The sequence below is a fragment of the Otolemur garnettii genome, unplaced genomic scaffold (genome assembly GCF_000181295.1).
Source record: "Otolemur garnettii isolate 467f Iridium unplaced genomic scaffold, OtoGar3 scaffold00185, whole genome shotgun sequence".
Lineage (NCBI taxonomy): Eukaryota > Metazoa > Chordata > Mammalia > Primates > Galagidae > Otolemur > Otolemur garnettii.
The window spans coordinates 2,100,914-2,112,181 of record NW_003852580.1 but is presented as its reverse complement, the minus strand read 5'-3'; the positions used below and the strand labels follow the sequence as shown (position 1 = coordinate 2,112,181).

General features: G+C 57.7%; 1 protein-coding gene across 1 annotated transcript in view; it reads left to right on the top strand.

The window, feature by feature from the left end:
- Positions 1-234: 234 nt before the first annotated feature.
- The window catches only part of PIEZO1 (piezo type mechanosensitive ion channel component 1), a 49,772-nt gene continuing 38,738 nt past the window's right edge, over positions 235-11,268 (top strand). Inside the window, exon 1 of the mRNA XM_012812057.2 lies at positions 235-511. Coding sequence (XP_012667511.1) covers positions 448-511 — 64 coding nt within the window. The 5' untranslated portion in view covers positions 235-447. The remainder of the gene's footprint in view (positions 512-11,268) is intronic.

Sequence of the window (11,268 nt, the reverse complement as noted above, 5' to 3'; positions counted from 1 at the left end):
GTCGGACTGGGGTCTCCGGCCCGACGTGCCAGCAGAGGCCCGGGCGGGGGCGGGGGGCCGGCGGGGTGAGTGGCCAGAGCGGGGTGCCGGGCAGTGGGGGTGTTGCTTGGCCGCGCCTGCCGTCAGGGCCGGGGCGGGGGCGGGCACGCCGGGGAGGGCGGGCGTGCGGGGGCTGAGCTATAAAGGCCCGCGGGCGGAGGGCGGGAGCCACGAGCCGCGTCCGGCCCAGCTCAGCTTCGGAGATCCGTGCGCTGGGCTCCGCCGAGGGGCAGGCTGAGCCCGAGCTAGCGCAGCCCCGGCCCACGGAGGAGGAGGCGCGCGGGTTCCCGGAGTCCTGGCCGTGGCACGTGCGGTGACCCGTCCCAGCACCATGGCGCTCTGGGCGCTGGGCCCCAACACTGCCCCTTAGCGCCGCGCGGCTGACGACCCGGGCCCGGCCCTCCAGGCATGGAGCCGCACGTGCTGGGTGCCGCGCTCTACTGGCTGCTTCTGCCCTGCGCGCTCCTGGCCGGTGAGTGGGCGCGGGCGCGGGGGGCCGGGCGCTGAGATTCCCCGGGACGCGCGGCCCTGGGCTCCCGCATTCCAGAAGCATGAGCGCGCCGGGTCGGTCCGAGCGCCGGGCAGGAAGGGCGGCGGCGGTCGGGCAGAGACTGCACCCCAGCGCCCACGGTGCGGGCAGGCGTCGCGCGCGGGGCAGCGGGGCCGTCCTCGGGGGCCTTGCTGGCCCCTGTGGGACAGGCCGAGCGGTGGGGAGGGGAGCGCGAATCTCTCTCCTGGTTTTTTTTTTAAAAAGCGCAAACTTGGAGCAGACTTCCTGACCAGTCTGGGAGAGGGCGGGCTTCCTGCCTGGAGCTGTTTAATTTGGAGCCTCCAGAGCAGAACTAGCATGGTGCCCTGGGTGGGCCCAGTTCCCCGCACCCCCTCAGGCAGACTCGGGCAGCTCTGCACTTCAGAAAAATAGCCAGGGCTCCTCCCTGCCCTTCCCAGCCCTACTGGGCTCCGTTTCCCAGGGGCTGGGCAGGCCTCTGCCCTAGGCATGGGGAGGGCCACCCCCAGGAAGCTGTGGCCTGGGGACAGTTTGGGGGGTCCCCAACCCTGTCATCAGTGTCTCCTGTTTGCTAAGCAGTCAGAACCCCTTCCCGAAAGCACCCTGGTGTGGTTCTTGCTGCTCCGAGGCCTCAAGCCCCACACCCCTCCCTGTCCCGCTGTGCAGGGCAGAGCGCCGGGAGCTCACTTGGCCCTGCCAGCCCCTCTGCTGTGACGGAGCTGGAAAGCAATCTGATTAAATTACTCCACGGAAAAATGGGATGGTTTACATGTGAAGGTCTGAGTGTGGAGATGCATCAGTCCGTGGTGGGCGGGGGTGTTTTTACTCTGAAGGCCCTTCAGTGCCTCTGTGGTCCCTCCAGGGAGGTGGCTGCCACCTCTATTCTGGCGGGACAGTGGTCCTTCTACTGCATGTATGCTCTGGACAGACATGGAAACTTAGTGGAAATGGTCTAGGCAGGAATCAAAGGTAGCCATTGAGGTTGAAAGGAGAGTTTGTGAAACTTTGTCCAGTCAGTTAGCCCCGTGTTGAAGGAGCAGCCGGCAGCCCCAACGCTCAGTGGAGCACAGTCCAGCAGGGTGGTAAACGGTGCCGCCTAGCTATCCTCCCGGTGCCTTTGGAAGCCCAGATGGGCAAAACTAGTAGAACAGCCCAGCCGGGAGGTGTGGTCTAGCTGACGCTGCTGGTGGGATCTACCTTGCCTGCCCCAGGGCACCTGCGGCCCAGCTGGTAGCATTTCCAGATAGGAAGTGTATCTGGGGTGAGTGTTCCTCTTTCTTCCTGTGTCCCTGCGCGGGCGGGGGCTCTTCCTGGCTGGGTTCACCCTCCCTAAGATGGTGGATGCTCCTTGCACATAGCTGGCAAAGTTTTTCTCTAAAGGGCCAGCTGGTAAATATTTTTACATTAGAAAATATTCCTCTTTTGATATTTTTTTCCAGCCATTAAGAAATGTAGAAACCCTTCTTAGCTGGTAGGCTGTACTAAGACAGATAGTAGGTCCAGATTCAGCCTTTGGACATGATTTGGTGACCCCTGAGAATTAATCTGGGGGCCTGGGTTCTTCTGGTCTCTCAGCTGCTGCCCACATGGATGCCTCCGGCAGGAGCTCCAAGCCCTATTCTCCAGACGCCTACCTCACTCAGGCTGCATGCTACAGTCACCTGGGAAGCTTTGAAAAAGTACTGATGACTAACTCTCTGTATAATACTTTCCATAAACCTAAAACTGACCCCCCCAAAAGCCTATTTTAAAAAAAAAATTAATTTTTATTTATTTATTTGCAGTTTTTGGCTGGGGCTGGGTTTGAACCCGCCATCTCCGGTATATGGGGCTGGTGCCCTACTCCTTTGAGCCACAGGCGCCACCCAATAAAGCCTATTAATTTAAAAAATACTGATGCCCAGGCCACACCCCACAAGGATCCCGTGTCTGGGCCTGGGGCTTGTGCTGCAGCAATTTGGGGTAAAGCTTCTCAGGGAGGTGGATGTAGAGCCGGCAGGGAGCCCTGCCTGGTGACACCTGGGACTGTGGTGTCTGGCTCTCTGGTCCCAGGGCGTGGGCAGCTCCCCAGGGGCCAGTGGTAGAACACTCACTCTGTTGTCTTCTGAGCTCCTCTTCTCTGTGAGTGCTGGCTAGAGGTGGGTAGTTCCACGGTGTTTTGGAAATGAATAAAGAAGGTCTTCAGAGGTTATTAGTCAGATTATGCCCAACTGGCCCAGGCAGCGGCTGTGGCGAGGCTTGAGTCATGCTGGGTGCCCCTGGCCTTCATTGCCTATGCGGGGCCTTGGGAAAGCTGTCCCTGCCCCCAGGGACTGTGGCCACCTTTGGCATGCTCACCAGTTGTCCCCAGAGCCCTGGGACATCAGGACCCAGAGCTGGAAGCTTCTAGAGAGTTGTCAGAACCGGACATTTTGTGGTTTCAATAGGACATTGGCAGTCAGAAGCAGAAAGCCGAGTAGTGGGGCAGTGGGAATTGTCACTGACTGTGGCAAGCCCAACACGGCTTCTGCTTCTCAGAAGGCCTCATGACTGGGCCCGGTGAGGCACACCCACCAGCATACTAGCTGTCTCCTGGGCGGGATGGGTTGTCGTTGTGGACTGTACCAGTTAAAATGGAGGATACTTCCTCCTTTTCAGGCCTTTTTCACCATCACTTTCCCAGTGTCCTGTGAGACATATGGGAAGAGTCTTCTTCTGCCTTAGCACTGAGAAAACAGAGGCCTTGGGGACAGCAGGGACTTGTTAGCCATCACTCAGCAACCAGATCTGCTGCTCCTGAATGGGGTGAAAGGCAGGACCAGCAGGCTGAGTTACTGGGATTTCAAGAATCTCAGCTTTGGCGTTAGAGGGTGACTGTACTGGGGTCTGAGCGCCTACAGAGAACCAGCCTGTCACCTCTGAGGCCTTGCTTTGTTGGCGTTAAAGATGGGGGTTAGGTGTTGGGTGGCATAGGGGGCTCCTGCCTCCACATTGGGCTTGAAGACAGAATGAGTCTGCAGGAGTGAGCAGGCCCTGTTCATGGTACCAAGGCTGTGTATGCAAGTGTGCACATGTGTGAGTATGTGATTAGGGGAGGGGCGGGGACTGCCCAGCAGCAGTCAGTGGTTGACCTGCAGGTGCTCACCTGGGCCCAGTGCAGAGGGTGCTGCAGGGGAAGTGTCTTTGCTCAGGGTGGGCGGAGGTGGCCCGTCTTTGATCCTGCCCCAGGCTGCTTCCTGGGCGGTGTCCCTCCTATGCTGACATGGTGTTAAATCTGCTTTCTGTGCTCAAAGATGGAGAAGACGGTCTTATCCTCATGCTGATGGGTCTCCTGGGTCTCCTGTGCCCCATGGTCTACTCCTGGGTGGGGAGGGTATCCTCCCTTGACACTTCTATCCCCCCTCGCCCAGTGTGAGTCCTCACAGGAAGCCATTCTTGGCCACTCTGCCCTCAGAAACCCCCTTTTCAATTCAATAGATGTTGGTCTTTGGTTATTTTGGAAACACATAATTAGACATTCTCTTCTTTGTTCATATATATATTTTTTTCTTCTTGATACTAAAGCAATTTCGTACTTGGGTGGTAGACAATTCAGGCATTGCAGAAGCGGTAATACTGGCACAGTGACCTATAGCTTCACCTGGCAGGTGTGATGTTGGTTCTGTGTTTCTCCTAAGGAGTCATAACTGGCAACTCCTGTCCCTATGAGTGCTGTCTTCAGAGTTGTCAGATCCAGATCCCGTCCTTCTCAGTGTCAGCCTCAGCCTGTCCTGGGGGCCTGAGCCTCCTGGAGGAGAAGAAAGAGGGGTGGGACCGCCACATCTTGCATCTTCCAGCATCTTCCATGTCTGCTGGTTGTCCCTCTCTCTCTCTCTCTTTTTTTTGAGACAAGGCCTCACTCTGTCCTCTGGACTGGAATGTAGTGGTGTCATCACAGTTCACTGTAGCCTCAAACTCCTGGACTCAAGTGATCCTCCCAACTTAGCCTCCCAAAGAGCTAGGACTGTAGGCATGTGGTAGCATCTGCTGTCAGACTTTTTACCTTCAACCTCCTCTGTAGCCTCACTCAGAAAGCAGCTGTTGCGCCTGTTTCATGTATTAGGAACCTGGGTTAAGGGAAGGCATTTCACTCACCCAGGATCATAGGTGGGGAATGATGAGTCCAAGGTGAGGCTGTTGCTTCCTGGGGTGGGTGCTTCCTACACCTGCTGCTGGCAGATGTCAAAGCCATCAGGGAGCTTGGGGTGGAAGGTCCCAAGGAGGACAGAGAGGAAGGAGGCTGGGAGCGGAGGGCAAGGCTTAGCTGACTTGAAGGGGTGTGTGGGAGGCAGTGGTCTGTCCTCACCGTCTGAGTTGCCAGGCCCTCAGACCTCTCTTTGGGGCCAGTCTCCTCCCATAAATGAGGATGTTAGTTAGACTACAGAGCCTGACAGTCCTTCAGTCTGAGGTCTCCGGTCTCTGGGGCTTTGGGCGGAGCTGGCCTATCATGGGGAGTGGCCAGCATTTCCTCACACCGTCTTGGGGCCCAGGAGCCCCTGAGCCCCAGAACACTTTCCCAGATGTGCTGCACGTGTACCAAGTGCCGCCAGTCAGCAGCTGGGCCCTGGGCCAGGCCTCTGGGGAGCTGACTGGACAAGGGCCACCCACCATGGGGTCCCTTGGGCACTAACGGTGGTTCCCAGGAAGAGTTTGGCTCCAGGGCCTGGCAGGGCTGTCTTCCTTGAGCTCCAGCTCCATGCACAGAAACGTGTGTGTGGCTGGCCCAGTCCTGCGCTCTGCGCCCGCCGCTCACAGATTCCTGTGCACTCACAAATCCATTCATGCATTCTCTTGGCTAGGTCTTGTGGGACTGAGCTCTGGGTGGGAGCCAGGAGCCCAAGCTCTGGTTCAGGGCCAGCAGTAGTGGGCATTGGGGGCAGAGTTCACTCTGGCCCTCTGACCAGCCTGCAAAGGGAGGCCTGGCCAGACACAGGTCTGGGGGCCCAGAGCTGAGCATAGGCAGGAAAGGAAATAAAGGGCAACAAGTAAGGCCATCCAAAATGAGGTTCCCTGATGGTATCATCCTGAATGGGGTGCAGCCCCATTCTCTACAGCACAGCCAAGCAGAGCTGCTAATGCTGGGCTGTGCAGGTTTGGTGGGCAGAGGAGACCCTCACGGTGTGTAGGGCTGGGGTGAGGTGGGCAAGGGTTGGCGGGGAAGCCAGTCTGGTTGGAAGGAGGAAAGTAGCAGCAGGGCAAGAGGAGGAGGGTGGGATGGAGGCTCTGGGGCCCCACACCCCTCAGGACTACCTGCCTCTAGTGGATGGCTGGAGGGAGCAGGTGTTTCTGAGGGTGACTAGGTACAGTCCTCTGGTGGGGGCCTCTCCTCTCCTCCAGAACACCCTCACCAGCCGGGGAATTAGAGAGGGGCCCACTCTAATTCATAGTTTTAATTACACAAGTAATACACAAATACTTCTGTGAAGAACGTGAACTATTGAATCAGATAAGACTAAATTCCCTCTTTAAGCTTTTTAGACTCTGTCCACCCTGGTGTCCAAAGAAGGCTCTCTGGCGAGTGTGCCGAGCTTCCCATATGGTCCTGATTCCTGGGTCTCTCTCAGCTAAGCGTGACCAGCCTCTTTCAGGTGCACCATCTCGGCTGAGGTGTTGTGCCCAGCAGGAAGTCTCAGTTACTCTGGTGCCTACTGCCCCGCCGCCCCCCATGTCTAGGTCACCCCCAGGATTGGGGTCACACACGACACTGCAGATCTGGCCTTCCACTCACGTGTGCAGGTGTCTCTAGGGTGGATGGGTGCTGGCTCCCAGGATACCCTTCCCATTTGTAGATCTGGGACCCTTGGGGACACCAACTACCCTCAGGGAGAAATGAGAGCCAGGGCCCTGGTCCCTGTGATGCCAAGGCCCTCAGGCCAACGTGCAAGGCCTCCCGCTTCCCTGCTGCCATCTCAGGAGCCTTTGCTGAGGGGGGTGGATCAATTTTTCTGGTGTGTTTTAATAGCATAATTATAGGGAGTATTTTTAGGCTCCCTCTCACGGGCCGGCAGGGGTTCAGCTGCGGGTGTTTACCAGGCTCCAATCTGCACACTGTTTTTCTCTGTAAGTATATATAGCCAGGCCCCTTCTCCTTCCTCAGGTTCTGGCCAAGAGGGACAGTGGCTACCTCAGCCAGCTCCTGTGGTTTCCTTTGCTGTTGATGGGTAGCTAAAATGGGCCTGAGAAGAGCCAGCTGACTCCCAGGGTAGCAGGGGGTCGGGGCCACAGCTCTCCCCGGCTGTGTCTGTGAGTCCTGCAGGCTGGGGAGCTGCCCAGGAGGGGAGTGGAGGCCATGAGAGGAACCAGATTCCTCAGGCCCTGTCCAGCTGATGCCCTGGATCCCTGCAGTGCCTGGGTGTGTTAGGTCTGGGCCTAGTCTTCTCCAATCCCCTCCCTGTGCCTAAAGCTGCCTGCCCCAGCCCTCCATCTCTGCAGGTCCCTAGGAAGGCAGTAACACTAAACTGGCTTAAACAGATTCCTGGACTGTGAGAGGTGCTGCCCAGCAGAAGGGGACGAGGTATGGTCTGAGGGGGCCACCAGGGCCTGGGGCCTGGTCTCTTCACCTCCTGGAGCCCCCAGGCCCGGACCTATTACTACATTTCCCTTCATAGCTAAAACACTGTTGAAAACATCATTGTATCATTGTCACAACATGAAGAGGAAACAAAACCATCCCCCACTGCCTTAGTTTTCCCTCCTCTCCTGTCTGGGGGCCAGTGACACCACATCATGACCTTACATCATGGACCTGGGGCTTCTGTTTGTGTGTCCCTGTGTGACCTGCCATGTGCTGCCTATGACAGAGCAGCTAGTAGGGCTGCAGGGCCCCCTTCCTGTGCCAGGACCCCCATCTGCCCGTGGTAGGAGGAGCCTGGTTCTGTGGGATGCCTGCCCCCACCCACTGACCCGTCAGCCCACAGACTACAACATTGCGTTGTGTCCTCTAACTTGGCTCCCATGGCTGCCTCCAGCCTGGACAGCTGTGGCCTCTGCTCTCCCTGCCCCTGGCTCTGGTGCTTTGTCAACTCGGTGATGTATCTTGAGTCATCCGTCTGTCCTTTTGCTACCCCTTGCCGGAGCACTTTCCAGGTTCTGGGCTGCTCCGGTCCAGCTGTCTTGTTAAAGGTGTCTTTGAGCACAGGTGTTTTGCATTCAGACCAAGTCTAGTTGGTGGAGTCTGAGCTTTCCCCCCATAGTGTCCTGTCTTCCAGTGTGGGTCATCGGGGCCTGGCTGCTGGGTCCCTCCTGCTGTCCATGTCATGACGTCCTTCTTCCCTGCCCTCTGCCCCAGACCTACTGAAGCCACACCAGAGCTCAAGGGCCCTTGTCCTGCTGTTGGGAGGGACTGTCTCCTCCCTTGCTCATGGAGTGGGTGTCAGGGGCATGGTGGGGACTCTTGCCACATCTCCTGGATTATGTGGGTCCCTTTAAGCTGCTGGAAAGGAACACCCAAGCTTCCTGCCCCAATCCCATCATGATCTGCTAGACTGTAGTGACCATCTTCGTGCACAGCCTTTTGTCCCCTACCTCTAGCCCAGATAAATTCCCAAGGGCTGGCTCACTGAGCTGGGAGGGCGGAGTGTTCTGGAGCACCTTGTGTGGGATGGGCATCTGCACCTCTTGTGCACATGCTGCGCTGGGCACCTGTCTTGTGTATCTCCAGGGAGATAAGCACTCCAGGACAGCGCTCCCCTGCTGCCAGGGTGCAGGTCAAAGGTCTGTTAGCCTGTACTTGTCTGGAGTCCACTCCTCATGGGCTCAGTGTGGTGTTCCCTGCTTCCTTCTTTCTTTCTTTATTTTTTTTATGGAGACAGAGTCTCACTTTGTGGCCCTCAGTAGAATACTGTGGAATCATAGCTCACAGCAACCTCCACCAACCCTTATTTTAAGTGATTCTGTAGCCTCAGCCTCCCAAGTAGCTGGGACTACAGGTGCCTGCCAGAATGCCCGGCTATTTTTTTTGGTAGAAACGGGGTCTCACCCTGGCTCATGCTGATCTAGAACCTCTGAGCTCAGGGCAATCCACCTGCCTCAGCCTCCCAGGGTGCTAGGATTACAAGCGTGAGCCACCACGCCCGGCCGGTATTCCCTGCTTCCTTGGACATCTTCCTAGGACCCTGTTCAGCCCTCTGGCTGGTCCGGCAAACGTCCGTTCCTGTCTCCTCCTCTTTGTGTGTAGGGGCGGTGGGACCTGCTTCCTGGGAAACCACACACTGCCCTGCCTGTCCCCGTGAGCTCGTGCCTGTGTCTCTCTTTAGTGGGTATTACTGCAGCCAGTCAGGGCCAGCGCTAGGAATCACCGTTCTGTGGGTGGGAAGGGAATGTGAACACAGGCCAGGAGGAGGTGGCAAGCAATGCTCCCTGGCCTCAGGCTTAGGTCGGCTTGCCCAGCCCTGCCTGGTGATGTGTTCCTGGGCTGCACTGGGGGCTGCGGCCCAGACCTTATCAGTGGTGCAGACCTTCCCTGTGGGGAGAGGGTACAGGATGGGCCCCAATCTCTGTAAGGCAGCAGTGTCTAGGCAGGGTGGGTGATCGAGGCTGGGGGCCCAGGGCAGGGCAGCCCTATGGGGAGCAGGCCATGTGAGCCCTGCCTGCTCACCCTTTGGGGGGCTGGTTTCTTCATTTTGGCAGACAGGCAAGGGATGAATGTAGTTGGTACATCAGGAAGGAAGCTCTAGGAGGGGCCTGCATAGGGTGGGATCTAGAGTCCATGTACTGCACAGGCCCCTCTTGTCCAGACAGCCTTGGGGGACGTGCAGTGTGGCTGGACCTTCCTCTGATCTACCCTAGTAGCCTTGACCCCCTGGGGTTGCAGGTGGGATGTCTAGGCCACTGTTCTTAGCCCTCAGGCAGTCTTGGACAGGCAACCCAGGGTGGGACCCCACACTGCACATGATGGACATTCACTTCCTGCTAAGGCCTCTGTGCCACCTAGCTCTTGTGTCTGGGCAAGGTCTCTCTTCCCGGGCCCCTAGCTGGGTGGGCAAACCCCCTCTCCTAGGGTTCCCATTCAGTGGTCCATCTTCGTCTACTACTAGAGGGACAGCCTGTTGCTCCCTCCCTGACTGGAGGGCAAGGCAGCATTTGAGACTGGGTGTTTGAGGGGTGGGAGCTTCAGTGGGAGCAGCTTGGTCTGGGTCTAGGAGACACCTCGGCCAAGGGCAGCCACAGCAGATGAGGGGCCAGTGCTTCTCCAGGAGCTCTGGCAGCTTCTAGGCAGAACAGGCTGGGTCACATTCCGAGGCTGCCAGACCTTCCAGGCACCCTGGAGGCCCTCCCTGCTGGGAGGCCGTGTGTGTCCATTTATGTGTATGTCCATCTACGTGTTCAGTGGGTGTTGTGGGTGTGCCTGCGTGGGCTGGGCCCTGTGTGGTCACTCATCAGAGGGGAGGCAGGCCTAGGCATGGGGGGAGCAGTCCCACCCTAGTCTGAGTGGCTTCCAGAGCTCGTGCCTTTGTGAGGAGTGACTGGAGGGCCTGGGCTGCTAAGAGCCTTCCCACAGAGAATGGGAGATGCAGAGTGTCAGGCCATTTTACGGGGAACAAGCTGAACTGTGGCTCTTTCATGTTCCTGGCCAGACTCAGGCCCATCTGGGGGCAGGTGTCCCCAGCCCACCTGCCTATGGCCCTGGGGCCTTGGGTAGACCCCAGCCTAACCCTCAGGGTACTCGCAGTCTGTCTGTCTGGTTATTTGTAACCTGGTCCACATCAAGGCTGAGAGCCGCATGGTCGTCCTGCAGTGGCTGAGCCACAGACATCCATGGCACTGCCTCCCGTCTCAGCAGTTCCAGGTTTCTGGCCCCTCCTTCCCAGCTCTGGCACAGACTTGGGGTTTCAGCCCATGCAGATGTGAGGACCTGCTGGACCCTGTGGTCTCTGTGGCTCTAAGGTTAGCTCTCCGGTCAGCTATGCTGAGTCTCCCTGCAGGCTGTACAGACAGGATTTGGACATCGTCCCCATTGGGGACCATTGCTCTACCCAGCACCTCTTTCCTGCTCTGCTCTGGATATAGGTAGAGGTGGGACCCCCTAACTGGCCCCAAATTCTGCCCACCCTGAACACTATCACTGTCACTTATGGGTGGCCTGGGGACCATGGGAGTCCTGGAGGCCAGTGGTGAATAAGCCTCGCCTTCTCCCCTCTGCCCAGCAGCATGCTGGGACCTGCACAATGGGGTTTGGGTAGTGCCTAGGTCTGGTTCCTAGTCATGTCCCCTGCAGCCTGTGCAGGCAGATGTGGCTCCAGGTCCTGGCTGTGCTGCTGAGTGTCTTGGGCAGGTCATTCTGCCTCTCTGAGCTTCAGACCCTTTGTTGCAGTAGTGGCTGGTGCACACCACTGTGCTGCCATCAAGGCTGCTGTCTGGGGCTCTTTGTACCCTGCTGGCTTTTATCTCTAGTGCCCACCCTGCTTAGCCTTGGGTCACTCTCAGGACGACCTGCCAGGTGACTTGCCGTGCAGTGGGGACAGGCTGGTCCTCCTGGACTGTAGACAAGGTGCCTGGAGGTTCAAGGCCACAGAGGGCAGGACTCCAAATCAGGGCTTAATTAAGGAGCTCTTTAATGAAACCCTCAGGGCATCTCTGCGGAGGCCAGGTCCTCAGTGACCTCGGAGCTAGTGACACCCTGCAGTGGAGGGGAGTGGAGGTGGGCCCAGTGAGGGACATTCAGCTTTTTTTTTTTTTTTTTTTTGTCATATGTATTTACTGAG